Source organism: Balearica regulorum, chromosome 18 (assembly GCF_011004875.1).
Source record: "Balearica regulorum gibbericeps isolate bBalReg1 chromosome 18, bBalReg1.pri, whole genome shotgun sequence".
Taxonomy (NCBI): domain Eukaryota; kingdom Metazoa; phylum Chordata; class Aves; order Gruiformes; family Gruidae; genus Balearica; species Balearica regulorum.
In genome coordinates, this window is record NC_046201.1 from 4596494 (window position 1) to 4614651 (window position 18158).

Consider the following 18158-nt stretch of genomic DNA (forward strand, 5'->3'; position numbering starts at 1 on the left):
TGGTGAGTTCCTCGTATTGTCGCTGTTCTTCTTCCAGATGGGCCAGGAAAGGACACCTCGGTCCTAACAGGAGGCAGCGGCATTAGCTACGGGTCACACTGCTGGCCACGCTGAGAAAGCTTCCCTCAAGCCTTGCAGAAGCTGACACACACACCTCTGGGATCTTACAAACATGCAATTAGTCCAAAGTGCTTTCAGAGAGCTCGGGGACAGCAGAGGAGAGTAACCTTGAAGATTACCAGCAGTTCTGTCAATGACTTTAAAAGCCATGGAGCTCCATTTGGCTAAATGAGCTAGTTGAATACCACATGCTTTATTTACCACGTTAAACTTACTTTGTTCATTCTGGAATGCCATTGTCTTCCTGAAAAAGCTTTTTCTTCTTGGGAACTCTTTTCAGTTTGCCTGCATGAAGCAGGGGTCCTCTCAGAAAGCCAGCTGTTGGTAGGTTTTGCAGGATCTCAGCTCTGGCCCCTTCACCCCACACAGGCACCAGAGACCTCCTTGCAGCTGGAAAGATGTGACAAACAAGGGCAGACACATTGCCCGTATGCTGGCAAGGAAACTCACAGAACCTCATTTCCTCAAGCTTCCTGGCAAGAAAAGATGGTCCTTTCCATGACACAGTCCTGTTTGCTGGCTCTTTAAAAGAGCAATAAAGCAACCACATGATTTATTAGCTGGTACAAACACATTTGAACACATCTGCTTCCAAAACCATTCCTGTGGTCACACCACCACCAGAAATGACAACCCTTTGGCCCAAGCAAGACTAAAACAAGATGCGGGCCCAGTGAGACAGGATGTTCTTCTGGGAGACTTTCCTGAAGCCTCGGGTCCTCAAATACAAAGGCTATTTCCTGTAGTTTAGTACCCACTATAAAGATAAAAGATTGTCATGCATGAGATCAGTAACATTCTTGCCCTCTGAGCATTCCTTCACCAGATCTTTCTACACAAAGCTCACTTGACAGAATGAAATGGCATCATCTGTTCTAATACAATTTTTGGATCAATGTAGGAAAATGAGGTCTGTGTGAAGCACTTATCCCCAACCTCAGAGCTTACTCAGTGCATTCCTTCACAGGAATATTGTGGGACTATTTAAAGCTGCCTAAGAAATCCACCTCACTCCCACAGGGATGGTTACTACCTTTACCATACAGTGGAATTGCTTTAATGAAGTATGGCTAGATCAGAGCACAGCATGAAGAAAACCAGAGCAGACAAAGCATCAGTTGCTGATTTCCAGGAAAGCCTGAGTAACTATACGCTCCTTGGCAAATTCCTGTGCTAAATACTGAAGGTTCTATAGAAGCTCTGCAGTTATAGCCAAAATTCTCACTTGTCTGAACAGGCTTTACCTCCTGTTTGTGTGACTTAGAGTTAAAGATCCATTTCTTTCTAGACTATATAGCCAGACAGCAGGGTAAAGAGGATTTGAGGTATTGATTTCAAATGTATGCAAAAGCATTTCTTTGTCAGTGATGGAGTAAAATGACATGGTCTTCTTTTGTAGCTCCAGCAAAACTCCAACCTTCAATGGTTTTTCCGTCTGTAATAATGTTTCTTGATCCCTATGCCATGCTGACAGCTGCTTTTTGGAACCTAGCCATTCTACACACCAGGAATGCTCTGTTCTTCCTAATCTGTCCCTTTTACCAATCATTTCCTGAGCAACTCCAACAGCCCATCCATCACTGTCCTTGGTAATTACTTCCCAGTAGTGGCACCCAGTAGAGAAGCTCTGTGAGCACATCACTTGGCTGATGCAGAATCTCTTGGGTGATGGTCCATAATCAGTCAGGTAGGTGGAAACCATTACCTTCCTGTTCTGGGCTGTGATTGCTAAGCGCTCATACACTCTTGTGAGATCAAAAGTCACATCATCTGCCCCTACAAGAGAGAAAAGAAAATATTCTCACCTGCAGGCAACAAGATCACCTCAGCATTTACGTGTGTTCTACATAACAGTGGATGTGCATCCCTGCTCAAGAACAGAAGTAAAACCCGATGATCATACAATAAACCTTAATCAAAGTTCAATTCTGCAAATCAGCAAGAATCCTCAACCAAACACTAACGACTGCATCCTGAGCCCAGTGCATACTGAAACATTTAACAGGCACAACCCAGTAAACACGAATGAAGTACTTGGCACCCTACAGGATGGATCTTATTCCTAATCACAAACTTATGAAAAAAAATACTCTTTTGCCAATAATGCTTACCTTAATAAAACCTACATAGTCATCTGTTCATTGGGACATGTTCTTGCATATTTTATCAGCAAAACCATTCATTTTGTGTTTTAAGCTACAGCTGTAGTACTGTGTGTTGACGAAAAATATTTCTGTAAAAACGATGCAGAATTCAGACAACACATGGAGTCATTACAGCTTAACACCATAAAGATCAGTAAGGTGCAGTAACTGCCCATACACCAACTCAGACTCTGCCGCCAGCAACAAGCTACAACACAGCTTGTACACCTCCATGAAACAGGTTTCTTATCCTTTTTATCTTGCATATGCACTCAGGTATAGTATTGCATTATGCTGCAGTAACTGATTAATTAATGGTAAGTTCATTGTGTTTCTATGCTTTGGGTAAGCAGCCAGGTCTCCTGCTGATGTTTGTTAAGTACAGTTTTCTTCAGCAAATCCACAGTCTCATAGTCACTTGAATATTGTTATTGAAGAGTCACACTGGCTTGCATACTTACACTGAGAAAACTGGCTTGAAATCATTGGTTCTAGATTTTTAGCTGCAGACTCTGGAGATAATAAGCAGACACTTGTCTCCTGATATAAATCTGGAGGTTGCACTAAATAGGAAAAAATTAAAGTGTTAAGGCACTTCTTCAAAATGTAAATAGCAAGTATTTATGCTTTTAAAGGAAAACATGTGTAAAATAAACATAGCTAAGTACAAAACGAAGAGTTGCTTTTTTGATTGCATAAATTATCAAAGGATATGGTTTTTATCCAAAAATGCAGGCTGCTGCCCTAAGTGTGGTCAGAATGGAGCAGTCAGAAAAGTTGGATGGGTAAAGCAGTTAAATCTTTCTACACAGACAAGCCGGTTTCTATCATTAAAGTGTTTATGGTCCATTTCATTTTTTCCTAGTATCATTTGTTTCTTGTGTTTCTTGCATGTGCATTTCATAAGCACAAAGTAATTTTTACTCTAATTGCTGACCAAGAAGCCTGACATTCAGCCCTACAGCTTTAAGGGCTGTTTCTAATTTTCTATGACATTGTAGTGCATGTTTACAAGACTCATTTGCAGACACTTTCTGGTATAGTTACATGATACACTGGCTTCATGGTGAAAGCCATCCTTAAAAGTTCCTGTCCCACACCTCTGCCCACTGATTCCTCGGTTTTGCTAGTAACAATGATTGTGGAGCAAAGAGTAAACTCAATTGCTGAAATGCTGGAGAGAAGAAAAACCCTGAGGTAAAAATATGAGTATCTGGGGTTTTTGAGAACCAGTGCAGGTGGTATTGGAAAGGGTGGGAAGGGGAGGATTGCCCCTCCGTGGCAGTGGGGGTTTAGGTCAGTCTTAAGTTGCTCTCAAAAACATTCAGTGGTCTTTCTACAGCAGACAGACAGTGCTGGGAGGAGAACTCCATAGCAAAGGCCGTAACAGATCAAAAACTTTGCTTAGACACAGCTTTCGGTGGGAGCGAATTTTTTGTCTGCTCTTAGCGAAGACTTTGCTGTTACATTACTCTATATTTAGAAAAAAAAATTAAATAGATTATGTTTCATTCTCTATGACTGATCTGCATGCCAGTCCTTTTCTTTTGGGTTCCCATGAAAGAAGTATAAAGTAATCGTGTCTCCAAAACTGCAAGAGGTTTTATAATAATCACACACATGCACACCTGTTTTCTCTGAAGGACCCTGCTAGATGCAATCCCTCTAAGAAAGAGATTTCAAAATAAGGAAAACTCACCTGGTGGGAACTGCTGAGCGTATTTCTCCAAAAGTAAAATTTCCAACTTTCTCTTAAGATCTTCTACGGCACTTTTGACAACATTAAGCTTCTCATGAAGTGTAATTTTATTCATTGTTGAAGGGGAGCCTTTGTACCTATGTCTCTCTGGTAAGTTACTCTAATAATGACATGAAAGAATCAAGGGGAAGATATAAACAATAGCAGTTATTTCATCTAGAATATCAATCATATTATAAAGCTAGATTGGAAAAACAGCAGCAATATCTCTAAAATCTTACTCTTTGTATCAAGAGCTTCCATTATAGGATAGTTATCTGAGAGAACTAACCTGAAATCTTACAGAAAATATGAAAGGATAGTTTATTCTTAATAAAAAAATAAAATACTTTGTTTTCCCCAACAAAACTAAGAATGGGACTAATTTTTCTTTTATATATATATAACAATTTCCTTAAGTATACATACATATACACAAACTTTCTATTTTTAAACTTTGTTCTTGTTCTAGAACACAAACCAAAACTTTTGAAATGTTATTAGTATGAGATCTAGCATAAAATACTCATGAAAGGGTAAGCCTCTTTTGCCTAAATTTAGAAATTGTGGAAATCTACATCTAAGCTTGTTCTCTTACTCTGCCCTTACAGTCTGTGGAAAGAAACAAGCCTTTTGAAGGCTTGATTAATCTCATTTGCAGGTAGGCGTCTCAAGTAGGCCAGATGACTCACGCTCTAAAAGTACCCTTTTCCTTTCATTGCCTATAACGAGACTCTGGCTCGGATATAAATACATCGTTACACGAGGAGAATTCCAATGTAGGCCCCTGTGCCTTGGCCCTGGAAGTCCACTTCTGCCTCCTGGCACTGTCATACCCAGTCAGCCCCATTCCAAATTCCTGCTAGCTAATTTGCATCATTGGAATTATTGTTTTCAACATCAAAGCAGGCTCTGCAGAATTTAAAGTGCTTTAACTGCCTCTTTTGAGAGCCCTTGACATATTTTCCCCAAGGAAGTTGTTAAAAAGTACTTAACAACTTTGTGAGGTCTCTAACTTGCATACATATGGTATATACATATTCTGGAAAATGACAAAATGATAAAGGATCTTAACCTTAGATTTGACTCAGGACTGGATTTAAGCAATGCAGTCCCCAGTTCACTCCAGCTCACCAACATCCTTGGAACAAATCTAGGTCTGAATTGCATCCCCAGCCTCTACCTTTCCTAATACTTTTCTCCTCTTAATTTCTAACTCCAAATGTTCCCTGGTAACAGCAATGTCTGTGGATTCATATCATTGTCTCTAGTGAGAATAGTGCAGTGGGGACCTCAAAGTGCCCTGTACATGTTCAGCTATCCAAGGTATTTAGCTTAAGAGTTTCTATTCATATTCTGCCACTTCATTTCATCACTTACCGTTTGGGCTTTGATGTCTGTGAGCTCATTCACTTCAACACAGAGCTGGTGAATAGTCTCTTCAATTTTCTGCTGAGCTGCTTTTTGCTCTTGTTCAATGAACATCAGTGTGCTTCTCTCCTGTCTTTCAACATATTCCTTCATGCAACAGAAATCTTTAGTAATGTGGCTTTTGATCTGAGATGCATATTCCTGAAAGGCAGAAAACATGGAGTTCATTGTGGTGTTTGACAAGATGGGTGGAATATGAGAATCTATCGTGCTCTTTGACTGACCTCTGCAGACCAGAAACAGCTACCTTTATTCAAAGGAATAAAAGATATTTGACACTATCCTGCATTACCTGCAATAAGATTTTACGCATGTTACAGATCTTGACTGTTTTATGGCAAGCAGTCTTTGCTTGCAAACTTAGAAATATCAATATTCCCTCTTTATTATTTGCATTTTGCATCTAAGAGTTCCAGAAACATTCAGGCTACTCCTGGGGTAGGCAGAGAAAGGCAACAATGCACAACTCCAGTGGCCTTTGTCTCAGCCAAGACAGGAGTTAGTACAGCTGGTGCCATAGTTCATTCTCATCAATAAAAACAAAGTTGTGACAGCAACAGAAGGAAACAAAAAGGCAGATTCCTGCCCTTGGCTGGAAGGCTACACTGGAGTCAATCACGTCTCCATGTAGCAGTGGCAACAGAAGCTACTGAATGTACAATGTGTACCTTTGCTGTACTGAGATCTTTCCTCAAGAGGTGGATAGTCTCTACAGTTGTTTCTAGTTGCTTGGAGATGTCCCATATCTCTTCCTCCTTTAAAGTGACACATTGGACCATTTATCTATATAACCCTCAAAGAAAGCATGACTAGGTTAAGCAGCAGGATAATAAAAATCCCTACACCGTTGATGTTAGTTAAGCACTGGACTGGTTGAGGGAGGAGGGGTCCGGAAGACACAATTAATTCCAAGTGGGAATACTCACAATGAAGTCAACATGCAATGGTCAGCAGTTACATGTTCAAATATAATTGTGATCTTAAGCCCTTTACTTGACTGCTGAGACTGAAAAAGACTTTTTAGGTATATATGTGCTAAAATAATGAAGGTCAATAGATTTTTCACATCTTCTCCAAATTTGGGAGTTATTCTAAGCCCAGATCTAAATAATGAACCAGTCCCATTTTGTGCCGTTCAGCTGGGTGGAGCAGTAGCACCGTATAATAGTGTTATGTGTGGTTTCAGGAGTCTCTGATGCTATGTCAGTGCAATAAGTAACACCCAACACAGAGAACAATTAGTTATTACTATTGTACACCAGCTGAATATATACAGCTACTAGTTCTTCTAATTCAGCTATGCAATCCTGAATAGATCAGACACCACCAATGAACCCCAAACACTGCTTAACCTAAACCCATCTGCTCAACATACACGATATTGTTGTGACAACGCCATTAGCACGGGAAATGCAAAGTATCCGGGGGGGAGGGGGGCGCGAAAATATCGTGAACTCAGTCCTAGCCATGTCCCCACGTTCGTGGCCCTGGGGAAGTATTTAGAATCGCGGCCAGAGTTGTCCCGGGGGGGTGCCGCGGGGAGAAGCCCCGGGCTGCCCCCGGCCGTACCTTCTCCCCAGGTCGCCGCCCCGCCGAGCTGCGGTCGTTGCAGGGAACACCTCCGGAGGGTTTCGTTTCACCCTGCGTTTCCAACTCTTTTTCCTTTATTTCCTGCGGGATTAAGTTCACCAAAGCGGCCAGCTCCCGGTTGGGCTGCAGGTCCTTCAGCTCGAAGCCTTTCCGGCAGAGCGGGCAGCCGAATCGCTGCCTCCCCTTGCAGTAGGCGATGATGCAGGGCCGGCAGAAGCTGTGGGTGCAGCCCGTGAGCCGCACGGGCTCCGTGAAGTACTGCAGGCAGAAAGTGCAGGTCAGGTCTATGGCGCCCAGGAGCCGCTCCAGCTCGACAGCAGCAGCCATGGCCCGGCCCGGCCCGGGGCGGAGCGGAGCGGCCGGCTCAGTTTCGTTTCCCCGCACGCCTCCTCCCACGGGGCTCCTGCCGGGTGCCGGAGAGTGGGGAGAGCGCCGGGACGGGCGAAGGCGCGGCCCCGGAGGGCTCTCCTCCGATACCTGCTCCGTGAGAGACTGCTGCGCTGCACCGGGCCGGGGCCAACTACGGGGCTGCGCCCCACTGCCGAGCGTGCGGCCCCGAGCTCCCCTGGGGCAGGTCTTCCTCCGCTGACGACTTGCTCCGAGGGTTTGGGCTAACTGTAGAAATGAACTGTGATGCAGAGCTCTCCATGACCTGGCCTTGACTTTTACTGACTCTCCGAAAAGGTTGCTGTTATTGGCACGGTTTCATTTTCACAGGGAATTTCCCAGTTTTGCAACAAGTCATGTAAGAGTTGCTGTCATGGCTGGTCTCCTGACCCATCCGGGAGAGCAAGTGACATGACATAGTGGGACTTGCAGAGCCCCATCCATGTGAAGTTTAGGCTACTGGATGAACTGAAGTCTTCTGAGGTTATCCTGGGTTACCCAGCTCATGTCAAAATAACAATTAACATTTGTCAAACCAATCAAAGACTGGCATTGCTCCTCATACAAGTCAGAAGGTGCTTTGCTATCAATTTAAAGGGCTGCAGGATTAGGTTGTTAAAAAGATTTGCTGAACCAGCATGGGAGCTAGAATGAATTGGGTTGCATGGGGAGAGTAAGCAGGAACACAGGGATGTTTATGGGAGCATCTCAGCAAGCGAAACTTCTGCCAATTGCTCAGAGTTGGATGGCTGAGACAGGCAGAACGATGATCTGACTCAAACAATTCTTCTGCACTAGTGTGTGTGTGGGGGGAAGTTAATCTCACTAACCCATGGAAGTATTGGTACTTCCTCATTTCTGTAGAAGAGAACTATTCTGGGTATTTCAGACTGGCTGGCAATTGTCAGCAAAAGGTAGAAGCCTCACCAGAAACTTAGTCTGCAAGACTTCCTCTTGATTTGCAAACTAAGGACTAAGGCTATCTGAAAACAATAACTGAATATCTGAATGACTGGCTGCTTGGTAGAACCAAATCTCAGACTTGTTCTTGAGGCAAGAAAATACTCAGTGCACTGTATCACCCGATGCAAATCTTCACCAATTGCTGCACAGAATGGATAAAAGTGGTACCTGATCGGGAGGGACTCACCCGCCACTTCCAGCACTGCTCCTCGTTCATTGAGTGTCTTCAAGCAAGTCACTGAAGATAACACTTTTAAAACTAGTTTCTGCCTTTTAATGCTCAGACTAATCAAGCTCATTAAGCTTCAGCTATTTTTTAGGAGGTGAGATGGATCAGCGTATGTTCATCCTGTACTCATGGTGTGTTTGCTGGGGCACTATGTGGGCTTGCTCTGGAAAAACTTGATCTTCGGATGTTGGAATTCCCACTCATAAAAAAAAAATCAAACAGCAGAGACTGTTGAAAGCAAGGAGCTAGCAGTATTTGTCATTAAAGTGATTCCATTACAGTGTCCTCCGCAATTCATATTTGATTTTCATTCTTTACTGTGCCAGAAATGTAACACTGTAAAAGACATTAAAGCCACTCTATTGAAAACCACCACATCCCTATGTGGACAGGAGCTGCAGCCAGCAGTGTAGCTGCCTGACTCTGCTCCTCCCTGAGAAGGGCATCCAGTGACTCCAGCATGAATTAGTACCTCAGATCTATCCAACAGAAAACTCTGCGTCTTCCTGATAGGTGACAGTATCTTTGCCTCTCGGTCAGTGTCCCTACGTACTCATGCAACAGATGGCCCCTGGCAGGATACATGCAACCAGCTGCATTGTCAAGTACATCCTTTGGGATGTACAGGAGTCCTTCCGACAGCAGACAAAGGCAAGAAAAGGAGGATCTGATAAAACAGCACCTGCAGGAGTCCCCAAGGAAATGCATGACTGCCCTTCTGGGGTCAGACTTTCTCCATTGGCTTTGGTTTTTTTCCATAAGACAACAGTGGACGATTCATCCCTACATCAGGCTGGGAAGGCCTCCTCTGCTCCAAAGCAGAGAAGGGTAGGAAGAGAGAAGGCACTTCAAGCACTGTTCTGCAGGGGCACAGATAATTTCTGAATATCTGCACTCCCTCTTATTTCTCTGTTGGCACCCTTCCTGTGCCCGTGGCTGTTGAAGGAAGAAGCCCTTTGTAGTAGAGTCACTGCAGGGCCTCAAGTGCCATCCTTGCCAACAGAAAGAGGCCACAGAGCAGCGCTGAACAGAGCCCAAGAAGTACAGTTCATCAGAACTCAGTGCTAATCTTCACCAGTCAAAGGCTCGGCAATGACTCTGTTTATGGCGTCTATCCACTCCCTCTGCTCCCTATCGTTCTCACATATAAACACAAACTCTCTCATTGGTGTGACCACAGTGATCGCTGGTTTCCCCTTCTTCACATGGACTCCCTGGGGCAAGCCAGCTCGTACTTCATATCCTTCATCCATCCTTCCAATAAAAACCTGGCCTTGTGCAAACGCATCCTAGAAAGAAGGAAGCAGAAAACAACCATTAGCCAGTGGATAGCGCAGCTCCAGGAGATGCTGTTCTATCCTTTGACATGGAGCAGGAACTGGGGATGCGTGAAGGGGACACTGATTTGGTGACAGGCAGCAGGAAACACACCAGAGCATTTCTTTTACACACACAAGCATTCTCACAAGGAAGCAGGGACCCACCCTTACAGAGCTGGTTGGTGTTGGGTGTTCAGAAGGAGCAAGGAAGGATATTCTTGTGGCTAGAGCAGTGCTAGGAAACAGGACATTGGGGCTGCCAAGCCTCTGTTATTGGGACATTGCCCATCTTGCCTAAGGTTACAGGTACAATGGCATTAGGGCTGGGAGAGAGTGGGCTATAAATGCTACAAGCAGTAGCAGCTACTTTTAAAAGACTTAGATCTTCCTCACAGCCACCAGAGTTCCCAAACATCTCAAAGAGATCCATTGACAAGGGAGATGACCTCTTGAGGCGGAGCCTGCTTCAGCTTTGCACAGCCACTGGAAAAGCTGGATGAGAACAGACCCTTCCTCCCCACCCAACTTCATCAACAGGCTTGTGGAATAGCAAAGAACACTCCTCTTACCAGCGGTTTTTTAAAATACATCAGGTTCCTTTCTTGAGAATCCAGGCAGAACCAGCGCTCCTTAAAGGCCTCCTTCTGCTGCAAGGAGATGGTAGAAGTTCTTTAAAGACCAAGTCCCAAAGGGGAGTTCAGCCTATTCATGGCAGATCCCTGGACTGCTTAAATGACTCAGAGCTTGCATTCAGTTTCATTCATCCCCATAACTGGTATCAGGTGAGTCACTGCTGCGTGCAGCCCTCAGCTCCCTTCTTCCTCTCTAGTTGGTCCACACTGCAGACTTGCATTCAGTGACAATCCTTTGGGGAAGGCAGGGAAGTTTGGTTCTACCAGTGATCAAATTACCAGGATTAAGGAAGTTGTAGTAAATGGATTAATTGAAAGCGATGCAGAGCATGATCCCTGGGCCAGTGGCGATAATGACGAGAGCGTGCAATCAATTTCAGCATGTTGGTTTGGGGGGTTGTCCCTAGCATTGTGGGATGCACAATGGCAGGGACAAATGGTAGGTTTTTTTAAAAAGTGCTAATTTCATCAACTACACTCATCTGACCATTCCCTGAGCTATTCATTGCTCAGTGCCGAACTGAAGGGCCTTCTTCTAGGGCTCACTTCAGTTTGAGCAGAATTTAGGCCTCTGGAAAAAAACACATAATCTTTAATCTTTCTTATTCTCTGTGCAAGTACCTGCAGGAAGATGTAGTGGACACTAGCACTGAGCTGGGACAAACCCCAGCATATTCAATATCAACATTTCACTACTGAACTTTTTTCATGGGACTTTGGCTCATGGTTCACTCAGAGAGCAAGGCAAGAAGTGGCAATGTTCAAACAAGACCTCAGATCTTTATCTCTTCCTTCACCAGAGACTGAAATCTCCTCCTCCTATACAAGGAGTAATGGAGCAAATACTTTTCCACAAAAAAACAAACCGAATCATAGACTTCAGTGTGGAGAATTTCCTCAGTAACACTTTGCTGGTCTAAGTAGATGTGACTTATGTGCCACTGACTTTAAGAGAAACAGGGAAGTAGGGAAGTCAGCATGTGATGTTCTGCTCTAAAGGAACTGCAGTTCTAGAGCTGCAGTTGGCAGATACAGCAATCCATTTAGTGTTGCATAACAAGACTTTGCATGTCCACTGCCAGCTTATCCATCTTGCTTACTCTTCAAGAAGGATTCTTCTTCCAAGTCTTGTTTTCCACACAAAATAAAACACAATCCCAAAGAACACAACAGGCTTGAATATAATGTCTTTTATCAACCCAGGAAGCATACAGTCACTCAACAAATTGTTTACTAGTAAACATCACAGAATTACCAAATATACTCCATCTGCAATTAATCCTGTTTGTGTACCGCCAAGTATGCACTTACTTTTGGTCCTGTTTTCTCCATATATCCTTCTTTGACATAATTTCTTGTGATCCTGGGTATGAGCTAGGAGAACACAAACACATACACACACAAAAAAAAGTCTGTCTCATTCAAGCTTGCTTTTCTGTTCTGTTTCTGCCAAAGCTAATCACCATCAATTCTGGCACCTGGGGGTTTTTTTTTGGCTGCTCAGTAAAGGGAAGTCTGACATAATAAGGAACATAAGGTTTTTGAAAGATTACACTTTATAAGGACCACATGGAGACTTTTAGACCTTAAATGTTGACTACATTTTTGCATGTTATCCAGTGTGGCCTTTCCTTCTACCCCTTCTGTCCATTCCCAAATCCCACATGCTGCTGTTTGAGCACGTGACTCTGGCAGAAGAAATGAGAAAATGTTTTCCCATGCTATGTTTGCATAGACTGTTTCAAGCCGTGTTCAGTTCTCACCTCAGGCTCTGGGACAGTTGGGAAGGTTGTTCTGAGATAATGGTAACGTGCTGCCCGAATGGCATTGAACCATTCAACAATCTCCTAGGGAAAACAGCAAATACAAACATAAAGACAAGAATTAGAATGAGTAAGAGTGCTGCCTCTCCAAAATGCCTTTCTTCTTCCTTGTGAGCTCTTTGTAAAGATGTACTTTCTCCCCAAAGGGCAGAGAGAGTCTGTGACTTGTCCCAGACAAGTCTGAGCCTCCAAAATAATTTAAACATGCTGCTCCAGGGAGGTCCCAGACATTCTCAGGATGGACAGTCACCTAAGTCTACGTACTCAGGCTTCTTCAGTTGATTCAGTTATGGATTGTTTAAAAACCTTTGTACCTGGAAAGACATGAGAACTATGGCAAGGGAAGAAACAGAAATCTAACAAAACCCGTAGACTTACTTCTTAAAATTATCATTGTTTGCTTGGAAATAATGTAGAACAACAGTATTTTCTATGCATGTCAAGAAGGCTTCAAAGAATAAAACCACAGAATTGTACAGAAGTGTTGGGCCATTACCTTACAGAGATTTACATATGTGCCCCACTGAGGCCTTAACTATTCAGGGTGTGAAGCTGAATATCTGCCCCAGCAGAACAGGAACAAGATGTTATAGTTATTAGTGTCAAATTCTGCAAGTCATAGTGGCTTCAAACAAAACCAGATCCTGCAGAAACAGGGTATTTCTTCCAAAGTATAGATCCAACATCTAAGCATCTTGCTTATTCCAAAATCTCTGTGGTATTTACCTTTCCGCTTTCGTGATAGACAAAAAGGTTCCTTGTTTGACCATCTGTGTTGTATGTGATCTGCAGCCCATGAGCATGTTGGATTTTCTCTGTCTGGAACATTGCATTCAGATTCTCAATGCTGATAATGGCTTTCGGACCTCTGGACTGTGAAATGAAAAGCATCACTGTATTAAAGTGCCCTCACGGAAGGTAATGGAGGACAGATTAGCTGTATGAGGACTAGATCCCTACTGAAGAGAAAGCAAGCATCCTAAAGTATCTGAATATTGGATATACCTGAAATATAAAGCCTTACTTACATGCTACATAAAATTACTTACAAAGAGTGACTCCCTTTCCTTAACAAACACTGGGTCGCTATTTGAGAGGCATGTGTCTTAATTGCAAGGGATGGGTTCTATCTCCAGCCTCATAGTTGGAGAACAATTAGCTACAGTCTCCCACAGAAGGGAGACATGTTGAGGATGCTGCTGCAACAGTTGATGAGAGAGTATTTTGGTAATATAAGAGGTAACAGCTGCTAACAGATCTCTTCTTCATCTTGCTATTCAACTGCCAGTATCCATTTCCTTTGTTCACTAAGCAAAAGGAGGCTGCAGGGTTAAGATAAGGAATGAGGAAAAGGGCTAAATCCAAAGGAGCAATTGCCTAAGATGCCACATATGTTAATGGCAAAACATCTGGGCTGCTCCAAACACAGGCTGGCCTGGCTGCAAAACTAGAGACAAAGCTATTTATGCTGGTTTTTGCTGATGAAGAGCACGGTCTGAGGATGGACATTGACCAGGTACCTAAGGCCAACTCTGGCTGAGGAACTCACTTCTTTGGTGTAGTACTTCATCACCCCTTCCCTTGCTGATAGGAGAAATCGCCTCTTCTGGAACTGTCTGCTTTCCCGCCCACGCTTCCAGAGAAATCCTTCACGGCTACCTGCAGACCAGACCAAGATAAGTGTCAGAGAAGGGCAGCACAACAGCAGGACTGTTTATCTAAATGGTGACGTGGCACAGCGCTTCAAGTCTTGTCTCCATCTGAGAATTTTCACCTCATACAAAAAAATCAGTGGAGAACTAGAGAACTGTAAGATCTGAATACACCCTTGCACTTGTCTAAGTGCCTTTTCTTAAGAGCTTCTTCTCAAAGTTAGACTCAAAGCAAGGCCTGCACATCCAACAGTTCAAATATGACAAGCCAGCTTTGAAGATCTTCACAGTTGCAAACATAACACTGTGCTATTGGGCTTAAGGCTAACACCTTTTCCCTGACAATCCTAACTTTTACCTGCAGAACAAGGATCTTGGCAGACTCGGGTGGCAACAAATTCCTCACGCTCATATTTAGCTCTAATCCACTGCTCTCTTAAAACCCTGAAAGAGGAAAACATGGATGAAGCTGATCTGTCTCTACTCTATTTTCACCAACCAACGAACGAGACCTGTAGAGGGAAGCAGTAGTTCTACAGCTGTAAAGGTCTGCAGCAGTGAATACACCATCAACTTACATGCAATCACAGGACTGAGGGATGTAATAGTAGGCAGGGACTTTCGCCTCATATTTAGCTTTGGCACAGAGATTCCCATGCTTCTTCATAAACTGAAATACAAAAAAAGTTACAGTTCAGTGTGCAACTACAAAATCAATGCCATGTCATGAACATAAAATGAAATTTGTATCAAAGGAAGCACTGCACTTTTTGCTCAGTCTTGCCACAACTCTCAGTGCATCTCTACATATGTTTATAAATTCCCTTTGGCACTATAGTTTGCACTTTTTAGATGGTTGAGCCTTTTTCAGTATTTACAGTTCTGAACCAGATGGGAAGGAACACCAGATTGTGGTTGTTGATTTAAAGAACAGAAGAAAATGAGGAGAAGAGATATTTACGATCTCCCTATACCTTCATCTCCCCCTAGACATTAACTGTGATTATATTATTAACACAATTCAATTGAAAGAAGAGAAGCTGAACCAACATTTAAGAAGGGTATGTTGATTACTGAATACAACATACTATCTGGGAATATCTGCGGGGTTCTAAATCGTAATGAGGAGTTACTGTGTGCTATAAAAAAATACACCACAGGCTGTTAGAAACATGATCACCTATTAGTGTAATTTGATTGAGTAGATCCTTAAAAAAAACCCCTAAAGTTACCTATGGAGTTAACTTGGCTCTGTGTGGCTTTGTTCCTCTGTCTGTGGTGGACGACATAGGCAGAGGAGGCTATGATGAAATGTGGAGAAAGGTAAGTGAATTACTGCTTTTTCCTTTGTACCTCTAAAAGATCGTTCTCCCAGAAGTCAAGCCGAAGGGATTTGACCCTGCTGATTTGAGGAAGATTGCGATGGATTCCAGAGCAATTCAAACAAATGAATATTCCAAGTTTGTAAGAAGCCCACTCTGGATCTAGATACAAACACAAAGAATGAATAAATACACGGGGAAAGGTACAGCCACCAGCAAGGGCAAAAACCCACATCTGATGCACAGCCCAGGCTTCACACATAGTACATCAAATCCCACCCCGTTGTTTATGGCTGTCACTTCACTCTGTACAGAGGAACAGCACCTGCTTTCCTCAACAAAGAATGCAGCCCTTGCATTTGTAGGCTTTCTGACTGACTATTTGTTTAAAAATTAATGTGACTGTGCAGGCAGCCAAGTGGTGATGTAGAATCTCTAATTATGTATTATCTATTAATGTAAAATCAGCTAATTATTGGTTCTGCACGGAAAGTTGCTGTCACTGAATTAATAATGGAAGGATGTTGCGGACTGTGAGCATCACTGAGAGAACAACGGAGCACAACCACCCAGAGCGAGCACTTGTGTCCACTGCCCACAACAGCTCCTGCTCTTGCCTGCTGCGGCATCCCCGAAGCAGCCTTGACAAAGTTGATGCCTAGAGGCGTTCTGAGTGCTCTGGCAGGACCATTTCCTTGGAGTGCCACATTCACCATGTCACCCTCTGCTCCTTCCTTATCACATCAAACAGAAGCTACTTGTTGTCTTCTTCCAACTGCTGTAGGCTACTGATTGCTCGCTTCGGTGAGGGTGACTCCCACCTGGAGTGAGGGCAGGGTGCCAGCCTGGTGCGGGCTTTCCAGCAGGTTCTTTTGTGCCCTTCTCTGTGGCAAACCCAGTGCGGAGACATTCCCCCCAGAGCTAGCAAACCACCCCGTGCTCTCCCCCTCTGGCCTTTTGCACCGTCTACAAATAACTCTAGGGAAGCTGCTGGCGTGCTGAGGCCACTTCCTGTCCCACACTGTCCTCTCCTCGCCCCTGGGGGCTCCCGCCGCCGCTCCTGGCTCTGCCCGGCTGAGGACAGCCCCGTCCTGACCGCCTGGAGCCCGGCAGCCCCGCAGGGCCCACCTGAACGGCCAACCTGTACGGCCACCTCCGAGAACGGGACGGCGGGGCGCTCCCCGCCTCGGGAAACCACCTGCTCCCGCCTCCTGCCTCTGTGGTACATGAAGTGAAAGGTGACGACGGGCCCCGCTTTCGGGAACGGAGTAAAAGCGAGCCCAGCACGCCGGGAGGCTGACCGGGGATGGACGAACGCCTGGACGACGGCACAGCCCGAGGGGCCCAGCAGGCACCTCACTCACCCCCACTTTCCTGTCAGAAACGCGCCGGGCGGACTCGGGGGGCCGAGGAGAGCGGGGCTGGGGGCGCTGCCGGTCGAAGCCCCCTTACCTGGCTCCCCGCAGTCGGCGCAGCGGCCGTTCCCGGTCCCGGCGGCCCTCTGCAGCTCCAGCAGCAGCGTCTTGTTGCGATCGCGGTCCATCATCGCCGCTCGGTGACGGGCGCGGCGCGGAGCTCTGCGGGAGGCTCACTCCCTGGAGGAAAATGAGGAACTGGAGCGCGGCCCCGGCCCCACGGGGCGCCCCGTCACCTCCCGCCGCCCCAGGCGGGCGCTGCTGTGCCGCCCCTCAGGCCGCCTCCTGGCGGCAGTTCCCCCGTCGGGCCGCTCCGCGCCCAGGTCCGCGGCGGCGCCGGGCGGGGCCAGCCCGGTGAGAAGCCGCCTGCCCCTGGCCCCGGTACGGCGGGCGAGGCGAGTCGGTAGCGGCCGGGCGCCAGAGCAGCCCCGTACCGCCGCTGGTTACAAGGAGATCAGCCTTTTTCTGTCTTTGCACAGCACTGAATCAAGCTGGGATAGGCCTCCCCCAACGAGCTAGGAGGTTCTGCTCTGAAAATTCGTTACTGAAGGTCCTGTCTCCAGGAGCAGAGCTCATCCATGCACCTACAGGTTTGTCTCAACTCGACCTCAGGTTTGTCTCTAAAAAAATATTTTTAAAAAGCCTGCTACATAACAGAACAGCATCTGTTCACCAGACATTGATCAAAGCATTGGTACTGTGGACAGCAGGCAAGTTACGCTTTCCTCAGCAGAGCTCTGCATCCCTGCAAGAGCTCAAAGTGCTGCAAGGAAAAAAAACCTGTCGGCATAACTCAATACAGGGAAAGCGGAGCATTCAGGAGTTGCAAAGCCTGATGAAAACGTCCCTCGTTCAAGATAAAGCCAATATAAAAAAGTCTGTGACAATACTCAGTTCATCTAAGGAAAGAAAAAGACAAAACATCAAAAATTAAGATGAGGGAAAGATTTTCAAGGTTAATTAAGTCACAACTAGATTAAGAGGTATTAAAATATTTTTCATTTTACTAGTTTCAGGTTAATTTGTGTAGTTAACTTGCATTATAGTGCACTATAACGTGCGATTCTTTAGTAAAGTTTATGCATCATCTTGTAAAAACAGTGTAGGTACTTATTTTGCAGATGACAAAATACTATACTAGACATGTATTATCAAGTTGAAAGTACTGACACATTTGTTCCATCTTTTTAGGCACTAAACAGCATTGCACCTTTTATTTTAAAATATTGTGAAGTCATGAAATAAACAGCAGCAGAATATCTGAAAAAATTGAGTTGTTCAACTACCTACATAAAACCTCTTTTCAGCACTTACCCTTTACAAACTCCTGTATACTACTAGAATGCAAACACACATCTAATTTTCACCAGAGATAATTTTCTTTTAAGCCATA

The 18158-nt window shown here is 44.7% G+C and overlaps 2 protein-coding genes across 2 annotated transcripts; both read right to left on the reverse strand.

Annotated features, from left to right (window-relative positions):
- Positions 1-627: 627 nt before the first annotated feature.
- On the reverse strand, positions 628-7726 carry RNF135 (ring finger protein 135). Its single transcript, XM_010302217.2, has 6 exons — positions 7003-7726; positions 6102-6188; positions 5383-5574; positions 3964-4123; positions 2726-2827; positions 628-1896 (listed from the first exon to the last, which is right to left on the reverse strand). The coding sequence occupies exons 1-6, from the start codon at positions 7348-7350 to the stop codon at positions 1361-1363; spliced, it is 1425 nt and encodes a 474-aa protein (XP_010300519.2). The 5' UTR covers positions 7351-7726; the 3' UTR covers positions 628-1360.
- A 1105-nt stretch (positions 7727-8831) lies between these two features.
- Positions 8832-17038, reverse strand: ADAP2 (ArfGAP with dual PH domains 2). Its single transcript, XM_075771005.1, has 10 exons — positions 16803-17038; positions 15382-15512; positions 14607-14698; positions 14387-14472; positions 13926-14035; positions 13103-13249; positions 12317-12400; positions 11865-11927; positions 10491-10568; positions 8832-9891 (listed from the first exon to the last, which is right to left on the reverse strand). The coding sequence occupies exons 1-10, from the start codon at positions 16894-16896 to the stop codon at positions 9667-9669; spliced, it is 1110 nt and encodes a 369-aa protein (XP_075627120.1). The 5' UTR covers positions 16897-17038; the 3' UTR covers positions 8832-9666.
- Between the last annotated feature and the right edge of the window lie 1120 nt (positions 17039-18158).